The 25116-nt window shown below is 38.3% G+C and overlaps 1 protein-coding gene across 7 annotated transcripts in view; it reads right to left on the bottom strand.

The window, feature by feature from the left end:
• Positions 1 to 25116, bottom strand: part of LOC101156850 (SPRY domain-containing SOCS box protein 4) — a 78563-nt gene that overhangs the window by 16187 nt on the left and 37260 nt on the right. For 4 of the 7 annotated variants that reach the window (XM_020710976.3, XM_078935636.1, XM_020710977.3 and 1 more), the window contains exons 2-3: positions 18719 to 18857; positions 17900 to 18634 (exon numbers count right to left, since the gene is read on the bottom strand). In XM_020710976.3, the coding sequence (XP_020566635.1) occupies positions 17900 to 18632 (733 nt within the window). In that variant the 5' untranslated portion in view covers positions 18633 to 18634; positions 18719 to 18857. Of the gene's footprint in view, positions 1 to 17285; positions 18635 to 18718; positions 18858 to 25116 lie in introns of those variants that run through there. The other 3 variants (XM_020710979.3, XM_078935638.1, XM_078935637.1) reach the window with 2 other exon arrangements.

Here is a 25116-nt window from a genome sequence, read left to right as displayed (position 1 = left end):
TGGAAAGAAAAGGTGAGATACAAGTTCTGACAGCAGAGAAGAGAGGAAACAGGAAAGAGAAGAGAGATGGAGAGAGAAAGAGAAGCACTGAGATGCTCACTAAGACGACAGCGCAATGTCGGCCTTTGTGTTTTTGCGTCCACAACAGGCTTGCAAAATCAATGACACTTTCAAAGTTAGTCTGATCACAGCCATCAATTAAATTTGCCAATCCAAAGTTATGAATGACACTCCCACCAAACAGTAAGACTCCTACTATGTGGCTTCTCAGCTGTGTGGATCCTATAGCAAAGCAAAAGCAAAATATGAAAGTTACATTCACTCTATAACAAAAATTAAAAACTGATGCTGAAACTGAGGTGTAAAGATTTAAATACCTTCTCCGATCATCTTAATTATGATGATACAGTTTCTTAGCCAAAATCATAGACAGACATAGTTTCTGCAGAGAGGCAGTAGTTCATTAGAAATTTGCCTCTGAGTTGCTCTGCTAAATTCCCTCCCTGTCGCTGGGAGTTCTCCGTTTATGTGCTCTCCTGTTAGCTTACAGCCCCTCACACCTCCAACCTAACATGAGCGGAGCAACAAAAATGGCAAGCAATATTGGGGCTATCCAGCTGTACAGTTTTGAGCCAAATACTAGCTCAGACAAGAAAAAAAAAAAGATGTACATGGATCTAATCGTCTACAAGTGAATGCTGCAAGATGGAGCAAAGCAGGGAGCTTGTGACCCATCCAGTGTGTTTATTTTACGTCACAAATACGCTCTTTTTCAAACAACACTTTTTCATCTGTTCCTGATTCACAACAATTTGAATTAATAAATACTCAGAAATGTAATTTTGAGCTTAAAGGTTTTTAGATACGTCCTCCATCATGAGAAAAATGCCACAAAATCATGTTAGAAACACCAAAACACCATTTTCACCAGAGTGGGTCTTTACAGACCTCATTGGTATCATCCTGGATCCTTGGTTCTTCAATTATTCTGTCTGAAATAACAATAATTGCAACCTAAAAGAAGTTATTTGTGTAACAATCACGAGAATAAGATCAGACTCAGGTCACAAATAGAACATTTTGAGTTAAGTCTATTGTGTAACTCTCAGCCATTTTATGTCCAATAAGTGTGGTTAGAGCTCTCGCCTGAAAAAGAGAAAGCCTAGCTGGGTCCTTTCTATGGGGAGTTTGCATCTTCTCCCCGTGCAATATGTTACGTTGGTGACTCTAATTTTCTTTTATTGTCCCTTAGGCGGGACTTTGAGAGCGTGCGGTTTGTGGCCCTGCAAAGGACTGGTGAAGCGTCCAGCGCTTGTCCTGCCTTCACCCTTCAGTAGCTGGATGGGCTCAAGCAACCCTGTGACCCCGAATGGGAATTAAGGCATATACAAACAAGAATGGACTCTTAAAACAATATACACTGTAATTACATCTTCCACTGTATATATAACACTTGAATTGTTTTTGATTGTTTTTTTTACATTCAAGTCATGTAGTTTGTACAAAAAAGGAGTACTATGTGAGTTGATAAACTGTCAAAAAATTGAAGGCTTTTTTGCATATTAATTAGACAGACTACGTTTAGTAAATAAAGTCTGTCACGCCTTCTGAAGCATCATTTGGTTCGCAGGAACCGTCATCTCTCGACTGACACGAACTGTTAATCCTTATCTCTGGCTCCCAGTCATGTCACCGCGCAAGGTCAGACATGCTATAACCGCTTTCCGGCCGGGACACAGAGCAGGGACCAGAAAAGTTCAATTCAAAGGCACGTAATCAGATTAAAATCGCTGCCTCCCTCATCTGGGATGTGAGTGGGTTTATTCAAAATGCACAACAATTTTACAAATGCTTAATCAGTTTAACTTAAAGATAAATGTCTATTTGCAATCAATGGTGTAGAGATTTGTTACACAGGCTTAATGGCTGGAGCAATTCAGACCATTCCTGAAGGAAACTAGAATAATTATTTTTAGATTTTGAACAGCCAAATTAGGCAGATGTACCACTGGGATATAACAAGATTCAACTGTACGAAGCGATGCTGTCAACAGTCTGGATGCAAAAATTCACTTTCACCATGATTCGCTTCAAACCTCAATTTTTGGGTCACAGTTTTGCTTTTATGTTTTTTATGATTTGTGTATTACAAAATAAAAATCAAAACAAAAAAAATGATTAAACTATGTTTTTATTTGCTAATGTACAAGTAACAATGAAGCAAAACGTTTCAGTTGTCTTATACTAAGCCTGGTGTAATAAAACAAAAAACAATTGGCCTAATTCTTTCTTAAATTTAGCACAATATGTGTACCCAAGCAGAAGGAATAAATTGTATCCGTCAAAGCATTTGGTTAGGATTAGGATATGTATATTAAGTTTTGTAGATGAAACTGCACTTTCATATTAAAAGCTATAAATCCTAGAAAATGTTTGTCTAAGTGACAGAAATAAAACTTGCATACATTGATACCCTTGAAAAAAGCTGATTTGTAGATGCTTTCAGGGAAATTACTCCGAAACCTTACATTAACCTGTTGTCTATGCATCCGCATGCATAGACAACCCATTGTGGGTTATATTACCATAGTAGTTAAGTCTGTTTAGCTGGGTACTACGAAATAAAAAAAAATATGACAAATTTGTAGTTTTTTGCGGGATTTAACAAACAACTGTCTTTGAAACTCTTTCTCTCAGCTTTGGGATGTGCAGGTGTTTCACAAATGAAATCATAACGGTCAATTTAAAGGTTTTATTGGATGCAATTGCAGAAGATAACCTCTGGGAAGCTTTCCAGAAACACAACACGTCTTGATTTTAAAACCAAAAATATCCACTGAAGATCATGACACATGCTGAGCCGACTGCCTTATGTCCTGTGCTGTGCACCTTCTCATTCAAATGAAGGCGTTTCCAAACTTTTGGTCTGTACTGTATGTGACGATTTCAAAAATGGCATAGTTTTCTGCAATAGAAATATTGTGAGAAATGCAACTGTTTTCCTTTAAGTGCCAAGCTGCCCCTTAAAAAGCATTTAATTTTTTAATGAAACTTTGCTAGAGTACTTTTTGCGGAAGCACTGCTGTTGCTATGTAACAGCTAACATTGTATTGAGCTGTAGTACGGAGTTAAAAGCTGAATTATTTTTAACTTTTTTGGTGCCAAGTTAGAGACATGTAGTTTATACATGGCTACAAGACACGTCAGTGAGCATTACAGGTGGAAGAGACGGGCTCCTGCAAAAGAAGACCGATCTGATGTCACTATATCTGACTTTAGATGATCTGACGCTGTCACATTTTTTACATTTATATTGGTTTAAGATTCACTGACAAAAACTTTACAGTGATAAACGACGTGTACTCTGCAAGACTATTTGAATAAATCCAGATATAAAGTGAGTGAAATTAAGATTTTCCTTTCAGATTTCCTTTATGTAGCCCATTTCTTCAAGATTATTGAAAAATACTGCATATGATATTAGTTTTCTATCAAGGTTTTATTATCTATCGTTACTGGTGAAAATTTTTGGTGATTTTAACATGTTGTTGTGGTCTATTCAATCAGGAGGAAAATTAGGAGCAAACAGAAAATGCAATTTTAAAAAGGACTTATTTGGGACGTAGAATATTTAATGGGCGGCCACTATGAAATGGCATAATTCTAATGAAATACTGCCACTCTGCAGAAACTATGTCCTAGAAAACAACACAGGTTTTGAATTTTGGCTAAAAACTGCATCATCATAAAAAAAGACCACTGGGAACGCTTTTAAAATACACTGGAGTTGCTTTAATTTGAATTGTATTTTATCTTTTTTCCTTTTTCTATACTATCGTGGTTATTGTGAACATAATACATTTTTAAGTGTGGGGCAATTAGAAGCATTATACGGTCTTATATTAATGTTTAGTAGTTTTACTACAAGTTTTCTAGCAGCAAATGTGTCTATAAAGCTTGAAATTTAAAAAAAAGCATGCCTTTATTTTCTCTGGTCTGCAGCTTCAACTGCTTGTTTGGAGGTGGTGCTCCCAAAATGAAGAACCGACCAGAAAGCACAAATGACTGAAGAAAAAAAAAAAGAACAGGTGACATCCTCATAAACTAAAAAGTTCCTTCAGCTTCTCGCCACACCACTTTTACCCAGGAGCCATTATTCAACCTTTTCTCTGATTTTCTTTATAGTTATACTTAGAGCTTTTTCCATTTCTGCTTTAAACAGATTAACATTGTGTCATTTATGACTTTGTGATCCACATTTTCACAGTTACGGCAACTAGAGAAATAAAAATTATACAAAACTCACACAAAAAACCCAAAACTAATTAAAAAGAAATACACACAAAAGACAACAAAAATTAAAAAAAAAATAAAAGCAACAAAAAATGTATGGATGGAGGGACAGACAGACAAATAGACATAAAAAGAAAAAAAAAGATAAATACAGCCTCAACAGGGCACAAGCCAGTGTCCTGCTTGTGCCTGTCCCAAGCCCGGTACATGCAGAAGGTAGTGTCAGGAAGAGCATTTAACATAAAAAGTATAAGACAAATAGCTCAAAGGAGAAGAAAGATATACAAATGGACGAACTGAGGAAGAAAGTATGGTTTTTCTTTGCATTTTAGGGGATCGGAGAGTTTTGATACCCCAAGCTCTCAGCACACCCGGACTTGCCCCCCTGATATTCTACCGGCTAAATTCTGTGGATAGTCCGTTAGAATTTGAATTTACCTTCACAGAGCTGTCTGCACATGGCAGTGAGAATGCAGCAGCAACACTACTGGAAATGACAAATAACACAATTGTGTAACAGAATTTCTGTGACGTCTCTTGCTTACTGGCCTCACCCTCACTGTCACACTCATGACCCGTTAAAACACTTTTCAACTTGAAGCCACTGAGATGGCGCGACCTGCAGAGTAACCTTGTGAATGTCTGGAGGGATTTACTGGAAGGTGACATCCTCCTCTAGTTCAGATCCGGTCCTCAGCACGGTGGATGTCCTTACCGTGCTACAGACATCCATCACACACACACAAACACATGCACAGCATTACAACTTATTGGTAAAATTGTCCTCATTTTTCTCTGGAAGGATGAGTTACAGGGGAAATGCATAAGAGTAAAAAGCTGAAGAAACAGAAACAGATCAGTTTGACTTCCAAAACATATAAGAATGTGCTTATTTTTTGTCAGACACATTAAATCATGCCTACAGTAAATATAACTTTTCTTTTTGATGTCCTGGATGCTTGTCCAAAATCTATGGGTTATTTTGTCTTTCATCCTTTGTTTTTTAACCTCTTATTCCAGCTACAGCCAAATTACTGGACTCACAAAGCTGCTCACATTCAGTTGCCTTGACTTTCTGCAGAGGTTGCAGCAAAGAAGCGTCTACAACCTGCAAAAGATTAATAACACCCCAGGAGGGGACTTAAAGTTCATGTCTGGCTAGAAAAACAAAATCTCCCTTTTTGAAAGCTTAGCAACCCTATCTCGAAAAAAAAAACAGAGAGGGTGGCAAGCAGTTGTTGCTGCTGCACATGGTGGAAAACAAGTAGATGAAATGATATGTGGCTGCCTGATTATAGAGCCAGGCTGAAGGTGAAAGGTCAAAGGTTATGCAAATTAGAACTGGAAGCTTAAGATAAGTAATGGCTAACCCCAAAGGCAGATGTGCAGTCTGGGCCCACAGAAGGGAGAACAGGAGGAAAATTGTGAGTTAAAGCAGCTACTGTACAGAGAAGACTCAAGAGATCTTATCTTCTGCCAAGATTCAATCTTGCAGTTTCCTCCTCTGCTTTTGCCTAAATCACTCCACAAATTGGTGATTGTGAACTGATCATGATAGGGAAAATGCAAAGCAGGAAAGCACACAGATTTCACACCAAATTCCGCCGTGGGTTTGTGTTTGGTAAAAGAAGAAGTAAATAAAGACAAAAAAAGAAAGAAAGGGGTAACGTAGAAAGACAGGTGGCGATGGATTCCACCAAAGACTGTAACTCCAGAGAAAGAGAGAGGAAAGGGGCCAGAATATCCTCAGAGAAACGTTCAAGCAGCTTTCATTACCTGCAGCTCTTTCACCATTTTTTTTTATATGGGAGTAAGAGACTCCTGTAGTAGAAGTATAGTTAATTGCATGAATAAACAAAAGTTAGAGATGAGGTTTTCAAAATCTAATGTAATGAAGGTCATCTGAGAAAACCAATCTATTCAGAAGTCATATTTGTCCATTTAATTAAGATATATGAATAAAAGATCAAATTTGAAAATTAATTCAACAAGTGAGAGGTAGTAAATTTAAAAAAAGTGCATTCTATACAAAACAAACTTGGAAAAGAACAAAAAGTCAGAATATGTCAGGTTTCTGTCTTGTTGCCAAAAACAGAACTACAACTGTAACAAAAGCAAGTTTGTCTCGAATTTAACGTCCAATCCTCTGTTGATCTATTGTAAAACAATTCCCAGTAGTCTTTTAATTATGATTATGCTGTTCTTAGACTAAATCAAAAAACCTGGGTCGTTTTTTGGACATAGTTTCTGCAGGCGGCAGGAATTCATCAGAAATTCACCTCTAAGTTATGGGTTAGACTGTTGGCGCAGAATAAGTCTTCATTCATTTCCCATGATCCCTTTGTTTACACTCGCTCCCGCTAGTTTACATCCCCTTACACCCTCAGGCTAACAAAAATGGCAAGCAATATTGGAGCTATCCAGCTGTCCTGTTTTTAACCAGATTCCAGGTCAGACGAAGAAAATAAAGACGCATATGGATTTACAAGTGGATACATCAGAATGGAGCGGAGCAGGGAGCTTGTGGCCTGCTGATTGTAGGCCGTACGTCACAACTATAAGCTTTTGCCAATGGCATTTTTTCATCTGCTCCTGATTCGCAACAATTTGACTACAGAAAAGGCAATTTTAGGGTTTAATTATCTCTATGTATGCCCTCTGTCATCAGGAGAAAAGCCACAAAAACATGTCAAAAACAACAATTTTATTGGAGTTGGTATTTAAGATGTTTGTTTTGAGAATAGAACAGTGAGGTTTTAATGAGAACAAATGGATACTATCCAGAAAGACTTGTAGTAAAATACAAGTTAACCAAAATATATTGTTCCCCTAAGAGTACCAACTGCCTGGACCTCCAGTTTAACTTGTACCTTCTAGTTCACACACAAGTAAAAGAAAAAAGCATTGAATTTTGCTAAGCCACAAAATAATTATAATGAATGACCTGATGAGAGAAACATTAAATGGCTTTTACCCCGCCAATGAGGCAAAGGGAGAGGGCTGAGACACTTTTGTGCAGAGCTGCATCAATGACCAGCGCACAAGGATCGGTCAGTAAATTGGTCGTGTCAGGAAGCCAAATAGAGGTGCTGATTGGAGGCCGAGTCCACGGCGTCCTGAACAAAGAGCGAAGGAGACAAAGATCTGGAGGATTACCTTGATCCTATTCACTGTGAAGCCCGGAGGATGACTGATGATCAAATGATAACAAAACCAGATGTGGAGTCTGTGTGTGCGCAACTAGAAACATTTTGAATTTGAAAACAATGTTCCACGTTCAAGAAGAGTAAAAACTATCAAAATAAAAATGTTCCTTTTTACACTTTTTTCAATAAACACATTACAACTTTTTTGTTTTTCTACAAAGCCGTCGTATGAAGGGAAAACGAGTCTCTGGTAAAAGCAGGCCCCGTGTGCACTCAGCCTCTGCTGTGGCGGAGTTAAACGGGGGATTTATGGGCTTGTAGAAAGCAACTGCTGAGCTTTCAAAACTGATTTTAACGCCTAAGCTTTTCTTGCCCACATAAATTTCTTTTGATCTCTGAGCCTGATGTCGGGCGACAACACTGACTACAGGGCAGAAAGAATCCACTAAAACCTGTTTCTATTGCCTATAATAACACACTTTTGATGATAAACTGAAAAAATGCGATTGCAAATAACAAAAGTTTAAATATACATGCTGGCATAAAAGAGGACTTCCTATGTTTTTCACACTTTTTTAACAGCCTCCTCTTTTCATGTTCAGTAATTTTCTGCTGTCTACCTATTTATGTACAAAAGGCGACCGTAACCCTTGTGCTATCCTAGGTACTTTCACATTGGGAGTTGGGTCATCTAGACCCACTAGACAGTGCGCTGAACCTTTTTTCTTCAATGATTTGTGAACCTCACAGGTGTCCATGAATTACATGAAATCTTTCCACCTTTATCCACCTTTGTCATGGTAAGGAGAACATGTCAATGTAAGGGTGGGGTCATCTAAGATAGCACAAGGGTCAAGAATATGCAAATAAATAAATAATAATATTAATTATCAAGATTAGAAAGAGGATCTCAGATGAAATAAGTGTGTTAAAACCCTATTAAGTGTTTTTCACAAATATTTACCACTTTTAATTTTGTTAACATTATTTAATAAACCACAAACTTTCAAAAGTGGAGAGTTTATCTGAAATAAGATTTTAAAAAAAGAACATCAAACATAAAAATGTGTTTAAAACATATCACTTCAACAAAAAATGAATAGAAATTTTAAGAACAAAGCATGTCTGTGAATAACTCAATGTGGACCATGACCAAATCTGATGACCTATAACAAATTCTCAAATCTATATCAAATTTCTGACCTCATTCTTTGCATCAGTGAGAGACGTTTCCTGTGTCCTTAGGTAAGACAAAGGAGCCATTTATATCTCTACAGCACTATCGAGATGCCTTCAGAAGGCAGGCTTTAAAAATATCTTCGAGGATACATTGCCTTGGCAGTCAGGTTGCTATAGCGACAGCTACATCTGCGAATTAATATTACAAAAATGTCACTGGTTTACTGTCCGGGGTTACAATTTCAGGCGAGTGCCTGTTTTTTTTTTTTTTTTTTTTGTGTTAGTTTATGAATATTCAAGCATTTGCTCTTGGAGGTGTTCCTTATAGTGGGTCAAGCTCCAGCTGCTGAGGACATTAGTGAGAGCAGGTGCACAGAACTCTGGCTTGAGGGCGCTGTGATCAATAATAATCCCATTAATGCTGCAGAGTCAGTAAGTGAAGAGACACACACACAAGAAGTGAAAAAAAGTACAAAAAAGAAACCACTATACAGTCCTTTTTTTTAATAGTCTTTAAAGGATCCATTTTGTTGATTTAGATTTGCAAATAATCTGAGGTTTTTAAAAGAACAGCATCCATTCAGTCATAAGCTCTGGTTAAGTCATTTGAAGGAACTACTTTAACATCTTGAATGAAAGACATTAGATTAAAACAGTCTACTACACTGTCAGAGCTATTCAGTTTATTTATAGATTGCAATGATGTCAGCAAACTGGTTAGTGATGGTTCAGAGAAAAGTATGGTGATATAATTGCACAGTTATATGCACTCCCTGATCCTAAGCTTAACCATTATTTGCCAATCTTTGCAATAAAACTGGAACTAAACAGTTTTGATGAAATAAGACCATAGGCCAAAACATTTCAGGGAATTCAGATTTAAAAAACAGAACCAATGCACCATCATAGCGTTTGAGATACAGGTTTATGCACAGCATAAGGGGAACCGGAGAACGCACAGTAAGTTCTGATGGTTTCATGACTCTTCATCAGTGTACAGTGTTCTTGGTAAATTGTGACACAGGATAACCTGAAGCACAACAGTAACTGAAAGGGGAGATGTACCTCTAGATCAGAGGTCTGCATCCTGAGGTTCTGGAGCAACATGTGGCTCTTTGACTCCTCCTTAATGGTTCTCTGGTTGAACAAAAATTATGTTTTGAATTTTAAAAAGTAATCGATTTTTCTGACAATCAAGGCAAACAAAATAGTCAGAAAAGTCAACCTTTTCTGACTACAGTACCCATAATGCCCAAACAATTAGTAGCTTATTAGTTTCACAAAGTTGAAGATTTTGACAAACATTTTAGCACTGTATACCACAGAAAATCAATTTGATGTCAGCAAGCACAATTTACAAATTTCTGGCTGAGATGTAGTTTTCTTTCTTTTTAAACCACTGCTGACATCACATTACCTCTACATTTGCTAAATTGAGATAATCCTTTTATTTTGAAATTAAGTCATGTAAACTTCCCTTTAAAAGTTGTAAACCTTTTCATGTTTCCCTAAAAGATTATGTTTCTGTTTATGTTATATTTTATGCAAAAAAAAAATGTACTTTTGTTTGTTGACGGTTGCAGACCCCCGCTCCAGATGTTCCTCCACCTGCTTCCTGTTCTCAACAAATCAGTGTCATCTGCAAACATCATGATGCACAGTGATTCTTGTCTAACCTCAATCTGTCAGTCTGTCCATCATCAGAGCAGACAAAAAGGAGCTCAAAGCTGATCCTTGCTGCAGTCTCACATTCAAATCCTCTGTCCCACCTACAACACATTTCACCACTGTCTTACAGCTCTCATGCATGTCCTAAACAACTCCAACTCCACAGCTCCTCTCTCTCTTTGCTGTCATACACTTTCTCTTGATCTAGAAAGACACAATGCAGCTTCTTCAGACCTCCTCTGTTTTTCTCCAGCAGCATCTTAAAAGCAAACATTCAATCTGAAGTTCTCTTTCTCTGCATGAAACCATAGTGCTGCTCAGAAATACCCACTTCTGACCTCATCCTGTTTTCCACTACTCTTTCCCATAACTTCATTGTACGACTCATCAGCTTTGTTTCTCCCCTTCTCTTCTAGATGATCACCTACCTGTAGGGCATAAACCTGTGACAACATCACACCTTCAACTTCCAGCTTCAGACTCATCACCTATCTGACACTCTTCACCACCAGAACATTTTTAGCAAACTTCTCTTTCAGGATCACTCCTCCTTTGTCTCTTTTTTCATCCACACCATCATAGAACAGCTTGAACCTGCTGCTCCCAATCTATAAGCTTTGCTCACTCCCTTTTCATCTGGCCTCTTGGCCACACAGGATTTGCACCTTTCGTCTTTCCATCTTGTCGGCCAACTCTCTAGTGTTCCCCGTCATAGTCCCGACATTCAAACTTCATACCCCGAGTTCAACATTCTTGCCTTTGTTCTATGAACTTCCTCCTCTTCTTCTTACAATTTCGACCAGAACCCTATAAGTCAACAGCACCAGTGAAAATCATTGTTACCTGGGTCACGATTGAAGTTCTGTTCACAATTTATGTCTTTGGTTTTATGCCGGATGCGCTTCGAGACACAACCCTCTGCATTTACCTAGACTAGGGACAAATAAACAAAATCCTTGGATTGTATCCTCTTATGGTTGCATTTCTCTGTCTTGTTGCTTATTTAAAGCATCAACCCACTGACCCACATAAAAGCAGAAGATGGCGTAAAGCTCAGAACTTGAGTTTGTGCTACACTGCTGGAAAACCCGGAGTCGTTACTTTTAACAAGGTAGTATTTATACACCCCACGAGTTTCCCTTATGAGCAAATTCCCTTGTATTAAATGATTTGAATCATCTATCTGAACAAAGTTTGATTGGATCTCTTTGTGACCAGTGTTGCGTTTTAATGACTTGCTGCTGCTATTTTCAAGCTCTTTTTTGCCAAATGTTTTAAACACCTGGGTGAGCAAATGAAAGAGACATGAAATTTTAATGCAGATCTACATTACTGTCATCAGTAATTGCGAAGCAACGTGTTCGCCAAGTGCCCTTCCTGTCTCAGACTATGTAACTTTGTACAAATCTTATAAAATAATAAAACCAAGCTACACATGCTCCATCACAAATGGACCTCTGGCCCTTAATTATACGAAGCGGAAGCTGGTTTGGGATTTTTCTGTTTGCTTGTTCGAGATTCACTAAGAGTCTCCAAGCTTGTGGGATGAAGTCAAAAAGTATTCCCTGTTGTGAACTAAAACTGCAGCTACCTCGTAGAGAATGACATTGTACTGAGAAAAACAATCAGATATGAATCTGATCCAAGATTACAGTTCAAAGTGAACCAGGTTGGATTTTAAAAAAATGTGTCATTTGGATAGTTTAGACTGTCCCAAAAAAATTAGATGTGGCCTAAACTATCAGATCTATGCAATGGGTAGCCTAAATCACACTGCCTGAATCACATCATACTTTAACAAAGGCTCTAGTTGGTGCCCTTGCTGTTGAAAACTGCTTTTATTGCCATTGTTTTCTGCTTTAAATCATCTTCCCGGGAGGTTAGAACTGCTGGAACTCTTCACCAGGTTTTCTTTCCTTTTATTACATTCACACACATCTCCTCGCTCGCTCCTCTCAAGTTACCTTCACAGCAAACAAAGTTTTCCTCTTCCACAAATGTTGCTTCCAGCAAAGTCTCTGAAGCAGTAATGACTGGTTCTGAGTCCCTGTGACCCAAGAGGTTGTATCAGAAATCACATTACAGTTGTTATATGAGAAACCTCCCAGCATCAGTAACACATGAGGACGCCGGTCTTCTTTGGCCTTATAAAGATAAGAAGTGGCATAGGATTCTGTTTAAATTATAACACTTCCTTATTTTATTTTTTTTACATAGTTTTAACTGTTTGCACCATTTAAGAGAGTGACGGTGATAAACAATATAGTATTACCGTAATTCCTAACAAACCTACAATTCTCTTCTCTTTATATAAAAACTACAAAAAGACAATGTCCTTTTGAAAAACTGTTAAATTTACTTCAGTACTTGTGAACAGGTACGTCTCTCTCAAATGAAACTGTAAAATAAAGGTGGGTCCTTAAAGGCAAGTATTTATGATATTTGAGCAAAGTTTTTGAAGAAATGGCTGTAGTTTTCAAACATTGTATTTTTAACTTTTACTCAAGGAGATTTTTGAAGAGAAACCAGTTCAGTCACTCTGCTACAACGGGATCTACGGGTACTTGTGTTATTACTTTTCCTGTTTTTAACATTTGAACCATTCAAAGGGATACAAGAGAACTTGAGGGAAACATTGGTGTTGGCAGAAAAATAATGTGTAATTGTGAAATCAAAACTATCCATCTTCAGAACCAGCCGTTGGAACAACAAACCCAGTCCTGTTGGGCAGAGATAAGGTTCACCCTGAACAGGTCACCAGTCTGACGCAGACTCATATGCGGAAAATTCAAAATTTGCTGCTTGGGAGTGACGGAGGTTACTTTTTCATGGGGAACAAAAGTTTCATTTAGTACCTCGCAGCAAATAATCCGTTTATATCATCCTCATGTCACTGGGTTCTTGGCTAAAAAGACCTGGAAAATTGTTCTGACATTTAGTTGAATTTCAAACATCTACAGTCAATAGTGCCTTTTTCTAACTAGTTGTTATAAATGTGGTGACTGTAGAAATCTTAGCAAAGTTCTCAGCAGCTTTTGGAATAAGTACATCTTTCTTAGATGAAAATGTAAAACAAAAGTGAGGATTTAGAGGTAGGTACTTCAGGCACTTAAATAAAAATGTATTTTTGGGGGTTTTTGAAATCAGGATTACTTTGCATATTTCTCAGTCTCTAATACATTTGATATTACAGTCCTACACAGGAGGCTGGAAGCAACAAAGAAACTTTCATTGTTTCTTCATAGCAATAGTTTCATTGAATAAAACTTACTGACAAGTAATTTTTGTCTTTTCTGTGATGGTAAAACGCTTAAAAATAGGAGACAGATAAAGGCAAAGCGAGATGAATGAGAAAACGACAGTGCAGTAAAGCAGCATCTGTTAAACTACTAACAGGTAAGGTGCAGAAAATTTCAATTATTCATCCTGTAGAAACATTTCTAAACATACTTAACAACAATCCCCTATTTGGAAACCTCACTGTTGAGTTACTGCAGAAATGGGAGCGATGATCCAAGATGAAGCAAAATGATAATAATGGTGCAGGAGCCTAAAGGACGAGAAAAACAAACAATGTGACAAACAGACGGCGAGCCCATAAATCTATTTTTAATACGCAATGCTTCCCGCTTCAACAACAATACTCCAGCCATAATATTAATAGTCTCTACTAATAGAAAGGCCTATTAGAGGAAGCCCTTACCAAAGTGCTGAGAGAATGTTTTTAATATTTAGGCACACAAGTTCACAGACACAAAGGGACAGACTTTCACCTGCAGCGATCTCGACTTTCAGCCACGCTAATAACTCAAAAAGAAGCAATTATCCAGAAATAGGCAACAGAACATGATACAATGTCTGGTGATGAACTTCCATTGACAAACACTCATATCCTCAAAAGCAGACAGCAATTATGACTTCATTCTTACAGGCTGACTCACAAAAAATAGGACAGACAAGCTGATTCAAACTAAAGTCCATAATAACTGCATTTACTGCCTGTAATCTCACACTTTGCAACACAATTTTTTCTCCATGATAAACATTCTTAAGAAGGAGTTGTGGCTAAAAGATAGAGAAGTGTTTCTTTGTTTTTTTTTTTTTTTAGGAAGAATACATAATAACCTGATTTTCCTCAAAAGTCTGTGGCATGACTGCATGGGTCAAAGCACCAAAAAAAACATCCAATCATTTCAACCCCGTCCTTACAGGTTTAGAAAAGAAAACCCTAGCTAAGCACCCCCCACACAAAACTCTGCTTTCAGTGTTAAAGACTGCGGCTCCCTCCTCAAGTTATTCATGATTGGATTTGACTTAAGTAAATATTGATTCATTAAAAAATTATTATAAATGATTATAAAAACTGTTTCTTCTATACAAGGGCAGCATGATATAAGGAAAACTTATGATTTGCAATATTAATGATCAATATTGCGATGACGATATAACTTGCTATAAATGAAGAAATAGCAAAAACACAAAAACCATCATTTCCATTTCACTGTAACAGTTTCATTTAAAAAAGAGTTAACCCTAGTCTACATAGGAGGCGAGCATCTAACATTAAAGGGCTCCATCTGATTGGTCCAATGCATCAAGGGATTTATTCGATTCGTTAAATACTTAAAGCACATTTAAGGTAACCATTCACTGTTGCTATCTTTTGCAATATGCACAGCTTGATATCGCGATACCGATAAATTTGATATTGTTTTGAGCAGGCTTAAGCAGGGGTGGGGACAGATTTGAAGGAGTGAAAATGTGTGAGGGCCAAACAATCAGCCTGCACTCCCTGAACCTTTATATTCACATTATGCAGAGTCTCAAAGCAAATCAATTCTTTAATGAACATCTTATTTTTGCAGTAGGATACTTTTCATTTTTTCAAATACACATCTAAATACATTTTTAAACAAAATTAAATGTGAATTTTGTAATTAAAGATAAAAAATAAATGGAAAAAAAACTATTTCTGGAAAAATCCCTTTATCTGGATTCAAATAAAATGTTACATGTTATTCATTATTCAATGATTACTGGTTTACATTTTGAAATTTAAACCATGTGAACAGGAAAATAACACACATAGTTATCTTACTTTGATTAAAATATTGTTTCAGTTTGTTTCCTTTTAATCAGTCAATTTCTTCAAAAAGTGTTCGTTTCCTCTCATTTAACCTTTAAGGCCCTGAAGGTCAAGTAGCCACAGGTTTGTAGTGGCTTATGACGTAATTTACTCAATTACAATCAAGAAAGTTCTTAGAAAGTGCTGCAGTGCAAACCACATATTATGGATTTTATCACAAGAGCCTGCAGACCAGTAGAAATTTGAATGTGGACCCACGTGCTGGACTTTGGACATGCCTGTTCTATACCAAGTCTAAAAAACTGTGCAAATGAGGAACTTTATCAAAATCTTTATGACTTTCTTTCCCCACAGAATAATCTTCTTTTTGCCTAAATAATTTTCAAACCTAATTCCATAGTAAAAAAATTATCAGATTTAATTAATTGAAATTGCATCATGTAACTTAAAATTTACTCTAATTTGTTATTTGATATTTTTAACACAGCCCAATAACAACACCAAATTTAAATGTTGGACCAATCGTAGGAAAGCATAGTATAACTGGGTCAACTAAGGTGATGCAATAAAACCACATTTGGAACCAGAACAAAGCTGACATGTCTTGTGTCTCACAGGGATAAAGTATGAGACATACTTTCTTGGTTCTCGCATGAACCACGTTTTACTGCTCGTGTCAAACCAATTTGGACCTTTGGAAAATGCAAAACATCAATATTTACCCAGTGACATGTTGCTTGGGTTGTAATGAAATTAAGTTCTTAGTAACTTAACATGTTATATTGTCAGAAAAAAAATCTCCATTGATGCTTAATGTCATTCATGCTTCTTCACATTCACACGCCCGTGCATGGATTTAAATGGATGCTGCATTGAATTTAACATATTTTCTACAGTCAAATCACATTTCACACCATGAGGTCTTAATACTTGTTGAAGTGAGAGCTTTGAAGAAAGTCAGCCCTCTCCCTGATGGCCCATTGCACAGTCACTATGAAATTAAGTGGGTGGTTCCATAAATGGAAAATGACTGAGGTAATGTGCTTTCATCGACTCACTCGACTTTGTGCTTTGAAGTTACCTTGAGAGAAGATTTGTTTTCTTTCTGATTCACACAAGTGTGCCAGCTGACACTTTGCCATGAAAACATCCCAACTGAAGCATGGATGGGACTATTTTTTTTAACCCGTCAGTTGTCCTCTTACCATGGGAACACTTACATTCATGTTTCTCCATATCTAAGAGGGTTAGGAATGAAAAGATACAAATAAATAAATAAGGAAAAGGGAGCCGCAATTGTCACAGTCTCCACTGAAAGCAGAAAACTTCTGAGAAAAGTATTTCAAAAAGAAATCTGAGACGACTGGGCAAAGAGAAATGAGGCGGAACAAACTACAAAGAGAGAAGGGTTCCCTCTCGGCTCTCTGTCGGAGGAACAGACACGAAAATACTGTGTTGTGTAATCAAAAAAAGGCCCACGGGGTTCTGCAAACTAACAGCAAGGGAAACAGACAGACACCGTGCTTCGGTTTGTTTTCATAGCACACACTTTCCTTTCCTGGCAGGTGTATGTGTCCACGATGTGTGTCTAAGTATGCTTCTGAAAAGAGTCATTGTTTAGACTGACATGATAACAAGAGCATGCCTGTTCGGTCACGCTTATGAAAATCAAAAAGAGGAGTCTCCTGAAAGAAAGCAAATCTGCATCCAAGTACCATTTCTGAAAAACGATAGAACTCATTTCCTGCTTTGATGTGCAAAGAATGGATGCTGATATTTAGACTAAACATAAGAACCGGATCTTTCAGTTGGCTTTGTGCTCTTGCAATAAGAAATTCCAAAACCAAACTGTGAGAACAACATAAAAGCTGCAACAAAACCTGATCAATAGAACAACAAAGATAGAGCAAAGCTGCAGGGGGAAAAAACCCTTTTAATAACTGCATTGTTCTCATAAATGGAGAGAGAAAAGCCTCCAAAAAGAGCAGAGAAACAAACTGACATTTTAGTGTAAACTTGTTGAAACTTTCCAAATCTCAAAACAGACGTCATCCATGACCGCACAAGAAGATTTTGTCCTTTTCTCTTAACGCTAATGTGTATTTTCAGTGTTGTTCGTATTTAACAGAAGCAGCATGTTTTAAATCTTCTCCTTTAAAAGATCAAATGTGAAAACAAGACAGCGACATCTTTTCTTAACATTCACACCTTTGGCTGTCAGAAGAAAGTGTGTAAGAAAGGCACAGCTCTAAATTTACAGAGTTGCACAACAGACTCAAAATCTTACCCAAACATTTGACGTGCGAAAGCGTGTCACAATCAGTGAGAGTCCTGCTGTTGCCCCAACACTGACTCACTTCAAATTAATTAAAGATTTGTTATTTTGTTTTGTTTTCATAAAGAAAACTAACTTGACTTTTTATAATTGATATTTATCAAGAGTAAACAAGATCTTTAGGCAAAGATGAGTCTTTGTGTACTAAATTAGGTTCCAGTTTGATGTGAGTTACAACAGAGAAGTACTTACGATCCAAGCCGTTGATGTATCTCATGGATATCTCGCAGTGCCCCCACACGGCACTGACGATGGGATAAAGCTTCTTTCCTTTTAGGCCTCGAAATGCCACTCCTAGGTACTGTCCATCCACCATGAAGCTTAGTGTTCCTTCATCCATGTCCAGAATCACTAGCAGGGAGTCCGGTAGGATGAATGTTTCCTCAGGCTCCAGGAAACACGGGTATGAGGGCAGGGAGCTGTGGGCCCGGTTTTTACTGTCATGGTACAGCCTGTTCCGGCCTAAATCCCAGCCCCACGACTCAGAGTCTGAACCCACCAACGCCGTGTACCCAACAGAATGTAAAGGAGCTTCAGCCGTTGCCACCCCAACCACAGCGTGGGTCCCCCTCTGCCGGGCAGGCCAGTGAATGTTCCACACATGTAGACCTCGCGTGTATCCGACGCGCCCTCTGATGCAGTCTGTGCTCTGAGCTACAGGGTGCCGGTGAAAAGTCAGTTTATCGTCGTCTTTGATGAAAATATTGAGTGAACGGTCGTCAGGGTTCCAAGCGTGACGAAGCTGGGTCTCCACCCCAACACATGGCATGTCCAGCAAAAGGTCTAATCTGGGAGGCCTGGAAAAGTCTGGGCCTCTCAGCTCAAGATGCTGCCGTCGATGAGCGGTGGGCCGGTATGACGGGGAGGCGCCACTTTCTCCACGACCATCCACCGACTTAATGCCGCCAGAAATCTTCTGGCCCATTTCTGTGAGAAAGTGGTTGAAACAAAGACATGTTAGAGCAAGATAACGGTGTGTTCTGTGTATCTGGATGAAGATCTTGATGTTACCTCATAAATGCGACGACGTTGATAAGGCACTTCCTCCCTGGAGAGTGAGAGAAGGAGATGGAGGAGGGAATGATGAAAGAGAGATGGGTTTGATCCGGTTTCATGCCACAAACGTCATCATATAGAGCTGCTAAGACATCTGTTAAAAGGAAAGCGACAAGGAAAAACAAAAAGTTTAAATATCCACTGAATATATCCACTGAATTGTAATCTAAGTAAGAAACGTGGTTTTTTTACTGCATTACGTCTGTAACATGCCTGCATTAACAAATCCGTGTATTCCGAGTCATCTACCAGCTTTCTAACTCATGTTTACATCAATACGGGGATCTTTCCATCCAAGCATCTCCAAGCTGTGCAAGGCTGGCTGGATCTGAACCTGAAAAAACACTTATGGGGATGGCACTGTTTGAGTTTCAGAATGCAAAAAAAAAAATCAACAAAAAAGAAGAAAAAACCTAAAAGGTAGTATATCCCTGAAGAAATCTCACTTTTCAGGTGACAGAAGTCTTAAAGTCCCGCTCTGATCATCTTTTGATCTGTTTTAAAGGGTTTTTATTTATTTTATGATTGTGTCATTTTTAGCCAAAATCAAAATACCTGTGTCATTTTCTAGGACATAGTTTCTGTAGAGTGGCAGGAGTTCATCAGAAATTTGCTTCTGAGTTGTGGGCTGAACGTTTGGCATGGAGCAATTTCGCCCCCCTTCCCCTTTCCGTTGAGCAGGGAGCTTGTGGCCTTCCCAGTGTATTTTCAACATCACAAGTACCATCTTTTTCAAACAAAATTTTTTGTGTCTCCTCCTGATGAACAAAGATTTGAATACATAAATACTCAAAAATATTATTTGGACCTTAAAATATAATATATGTCTTCCATCATCAGAAGAATGCCACAAGAACATGTTAAAAACAACAAAAAACACTATTTCTAATCAGGGCTGGTCTTTAATAAAGCAAATTAATTGAAGTTCATTTGTTTTGTAAGTTTAATTTCAATTTTTAAGTTGAAGAACTGATCAAATCTGCAGGACATCAGTGCTTAATCTAAATATTAAAGTATTTCACACTATGTATTGACAGCTGTTTGTGATCTTGCATTCACATCAAGTTCACCATAGTATAGTATAGAAATGCCCACTTTTAATTCTGCTTTTCTTCCAGAGTCTCCCTATGAATCAATTTTCCTCACGTTCAAAAGCGGTGTGAATTTACCACCTTTCATTTTTGTTCTTTGCCATCTTAACGTCAAATCTTACAGATATTTAACCTTATAAAGCCCATTAAACACGGATGATCTCACAGTTCTGATAAACAGGCATGGCCGCCTGTTCCAGGAAGAGCAGCTGGTGCTTCCTGTTCACATGAAAAGTGTCAGCAGCATAAGTGGATGACAAAACGTCATGTCTGAGTTTGAGTTTTACCTCACTCAACTTTAGCCACAAAACAGAACTGTGCATGTGTGTCTGTAACAATCTTTCTTCTGGTAAAAGTGATTGACACCTCGGAAGGAGTGATGCATATCATACCAGTGTACCACTGATAAAATATGAGGCGTGAAGAAAGCAAGAGAAACTCAAGACTCTGCTGATTAAAAGTATGATTTTTTAAAAATTCCACTAGAATCTTTTTTTTTTACTAAAACAGGGTAAACATAAGCTTTAAAACCTTTTTATGATGTGAATATTAAGTGTTTTTTAATTTGAATGATTATTGAGCATCCTTTTGTGTTTTTTTATGGCAATACTGGTTTCAATGTTTTATTTATACAATTTGCCTTTTATATCATGATTTAGAAAATGTCAAAACTGCATAATTACCACAAGCTTCCTCCTTTGACAATCGTGTGTTTTGGTGTTTTTAACATGTTCTTGCAGGATTTTGCTCATGATGGAACCATTGTATAAAGACTCGAAAAAAGCCTTTTAAGTGTAACTGGGAGCTACAACAGCAAACCGCAAGCTCGCTGCTCCACTTGCAGACAAATAGATCCATGTACTTCTTCATTTTCCTCTTCTGAGCTGGTATCTGGCTCAAAACTATGCGGTTGGTTATGGCTATGTGGGGGGCTGTAAGATAGCGGGGGAGAGTGTAAACAGATGAATCATGGGAAGTGATGCAAGCTTTCTTCGCGCCAACAGTCCCACCCACAACTCAGAGGTGAAATTCTGATAACCCCCTGCCGCTCTGCAGAAACTGTCCTAAAAGAAACGACACAGGATATTTGACTGGCCATAAAAATGGCATAATTAAAACTAAAAGACCACTGGGAACGCTTAAACAATGGATCAAAAGGTAATCGAATACCAATCAAACAAAAAATGTAATGTTTATTTTTGATTGATTACAAGAAAAGTCTTCGTTGTCAAACACAAAAAGGTTTAGTTTGCCAAGTGGCCAAAAGAAATCTCAAACTAGAACAAGTCCTCACAAAAGCATCCATAAAACAAACACAAAAGACTCTTAAACCACTTGAAATTCACCATTGTGTATCTTACTGCTTTTTTCCCCCTGTGAATAAAGTTGAGCAGCTGGCAGCTATCATGGCCAATGTCCCCCCCTGCTTAGTCCACCCCCCAGCAGGAGAGGATTCAGGGCTGGAGCAGCGACACAAACCCGCACAGTTGCCTGTTAAAGCTGGACCCCGCATGGAAACTTCAAAATCCGCTGTTGCCAAACATCAGCTGGAAGTCTGAACAAACCCTGTATGGATTTTCAGGATATTTGTATTTACATTTTTGATGTACCAGTTTAACATAATATAAGATTGGCAGTCTGGCATTCTGCCTTGTCATCAAGGAGACGTTTGACCTCTGACCCTGTGTAGTCACAGTTCCATAGTTACCTTGCAGGACGCCGGTGGTGTGCCAGCGCTGCGTCTGCTGCTGCAAGGAGCGGCAACATGCTTTTACCATCTGTTGTTTACTTTTCCTTCCTCCCTCCATCTTGCTCTTCCTCTCATCTAGCTCCTTTTGGCTTAAACTCAGTCAGCCCCTTTCATAAAAGCCTCAGCTGGGGCAGACAGGTATGGAGTGGACAGCAGCACATGGTGCCACACATGTTCACAGAAACACATGAAATGAAATTTCCAACAAATGGAAATGAACTCCAGCAAATGTAAAAGCTGTTTTATGGCATAAATGTAAGGCAAAACTATTTTGCAAACTCCAAACAACAATATTTGAGTGATTCAAACAAAAAAAGTTTTAGGATTTGAACAAATTATGGCAAAACGCTGGCAATCAGATTAGTCAGCAGGACAGAAGGAAGCAAACAAACTGAGTTAACTAAAAGCCTCATCAAAAAGTGGAATAACAGATCATCAGAGGGCAGACAGACTGTAGTGTGCACCTGGTGTGTGGGCTGCATTCATCTGGCCTTTCGTGCACTATCAGTCCTAACAACTTTAATCACCAGAAAGCCTGTGAAGGAGGTGTCCACATCTTTAGTGCAACATTGCATGACTGAACTGACACAGTGTTTCTGTCTGTGTGTCTCGCAGACTGGGGTTTATTTGAAAACTGTCCAGCAAGCTCTTACTGGGCAGACTGGCTCTGAAGTCGCACTCCCACATGAATACATCCTCACACGCAAACAGACAGGGAACGGCGGAGGAACCACTCACAGCGGCCCAGAAACGTCTGTGGGCCGCCCCGCAGAAAACCCGCCAGGCTCCCCACAGAGTGCAACACAAGTCATTCACATATGAACACTAATGACACTTTTCTTGTGTTTTCAGGCACAGGATGTACACAAACCTGAATGCGTCACTCAGATGGCCAATCAAGAACAACCAGTGACCCTGAAAGCCACACAGGATAAGGCTCAATAGCCTGATGGTGATTCAGCCTTCCTGTTTCTCATCTCCTTCACGGACGCCAACATTTGAAATGTGTTTGTCAGGATCAGTATTAGTCGAGTCATATCCCTGGCACCTAGAGGCGGTACAAGCAGACGACCGAGCTGCTGTCCTAACCACTAATACTGTACAATACCCATTATGTTTATCACAAAATGACTGTTCTCCCGATACAACCAGCAAATAGATTGGAACCTCATGTATAAAAAATGTAACTGGTTATCTTTTGTGATTAAGTCAGGTTACCATTTGGTCATGAAAAAGCTGGCTGTCTGAGAGCCTGTAGAGACATATCCAACTTTTTAAAAAGGGTTGTTTCCATAATAGTCTATTCTTTTGAGACATTTCCAAATGTTTTAACATGCAGCAAAGCCAAATCTCTGTTTGGACAAACTTGCTTAGAAGACTAATGAGACACAAGGGAACCCATTTATCTGCAATTTTAAGTGCTCATTTCTGTTTTAACATAAAATCCAGTGGTTTTCTTTTGTAAATAAGCCGTGGTAGACTTGAATGATGTGATTAGATTACAAGCCATTTATCACTATTTTCACAGATTTAAGCTTTGCAGCCTTTCTTAGTGGCGTTAAATAAATCTGGTAAAACCTTCTAAACACTATAATTACCTACTTTTCCTGCATAGTTTACATAACTGATGCAATTTCTATAGCATCATAATGGTTTCTGTCTATTTAAAGCCTCCACAGGACCTTGACTAGTCAGCTGACTGTTAAAAACCAGTAAGTTAAGGGTGGATTTTCATGCTTTGGGGGTTGTTGTGTTAGTCACAGCAGTCTTAAAGGACATCCATCAAGTGGTGATGTCATGGAGTCATAAGAAATAAGGAAATGTGTTTCATGAGAGGAAACAAAAACTTTGAGAAGAACTTGACTGATCAAAAGGGGGCAAAGTGAAATAATATTTTAAAAGCTGCTCACACAGGAACGTGCTTAACAACAGAAGAGAACTAACAGATGCAAAGCTTGACAGGAGTAAAAGGTCAAAGTGGAGACAAAACGGACGTTTTAAAAAAAACACACAGAAAAAACAGCTACATAATTGTCCTCACCTTTGTGTTCTACTTTGACCTTTTTGCTCAAAATTTTACATCCGTGAGCCCTGCAATCCATATTATCATAAACATTGTTAGTTTGGATCTTTTCTGGATCTCAAAGGTACCATATTTTTCAGAGTATGAGTTGCGTTTTTGCATAGTTTAGTCAGGTATGTGATTTATACTCAGGACTGACTTATTTGTGATTTTTTAAAAACATAAATTGGCTCATATATTCCTTATTTTTCCACTAGCAGTTGTTGCTTTCCAATACCAACTACTACAGGGCACTGTAGGTGTGTGCAATAGCATTTGTTGTTGACAGCAATGCAAAAGAAGTTTTGTCCAAAACAAACATGAAGGAGAATGGATCGTTCTCCTCCTGAATTTTATGTTTGTCTTATTTGCATCGAGACATTATTATTTCTGTTTTTGATTTTTCTATGCACTGTCTAATGCGGGACGGCAAGTCATCAAACTGGTTACAGAGAGACAGAAGTACCGCTGAAAGTGCCACATATAGTAAAGATCGTCGTAAAAATAAAGAATAATAATAAAACTCGGAATGATCTCATGAACCCAGACCAAAAGAGGCAAATTTGACGCACGTTGAACAAGACGTAGTGAACACGACCCATGAATGGCATGGTGTCAAAGCTGTACTTGCGGATTTTTTCAGAAACGTTGCACTTTTCTCCCAAAAGTGCGACTTATACACAATTTTTTCTTCTTTTTTTATTTGCATCTTGTGGCTCCTGTGACTCAACTCCGGTATGACTTATACTCCAGAAAATATGGTAAGTTTTGCTGCAATGATGTGGAGTCATGATGTGACGCAATTCACCATGTGGTCAAAACTTCCACTTTTCATTGCTTCGAGGAAATCCCGCAGAACTTGAATGCAACACCAAACACCAACAAACACTTTGTAACATTCAGATTTTCCTCAGAGAAACGGCTGTACCCACTAGATTAAACAAACTGCCATCCTCTTAACATTGCTGACATTCATTCCTACTGAGGGAGACCCTGGGTGGCTGCAGAACCTAGAGAGACATAAATCTGTGCCGTCTGGCTCCTAACATAATGTCAAGCTACAGACTGAACTTCAAACAGGGACTTTCAACATGTCTGCAGGGCTGATGAAGGGAAATTGTGTGATGTTACAAACACTTTCGGACTTCACTAAATCTTCAGGAGGTGGTATCACAACCTATCTTTACTCTGCGATTTGCTTTTTTCCACTTCAGGCTTTATTTCTCCACAGAATTATTTCCCTCGCATACCAAAAAGTGGAGTGCACCACTTGAACGACAAATATGAGCAAATCTATACACAGTTCTATAAATATCTATGAAATTATGTTTGTATTCTATAAATGTATTGCATGTAATTGTAATGTATTGGATGTAAATGCAAATTTAAGTAATTGTATTCTATAAATATCTCTGAAATTATGTTTGAATTCTGAAAGGTACCATCTGCT

Source organism: Oryzias latipes, chromosome 17 (assembly GCF_053564925.1).
Source record: "Oryzias latipes strain Hd-rR chromosome 17, Olatipes_Hd-rR_3.1".
Classification (NCBI taxonomy): domain Eukaryota; kingdom Metazoa; phylum Chordata; class Actinopteri; order Beloniformes; family Adrianichthyidae; genus Oryzias; species Oryzias latipes.
Note: the sequence above shows the minus strand (reverse complement) of the source record. Positions and strands in the feature narration are given on the sequence as shown.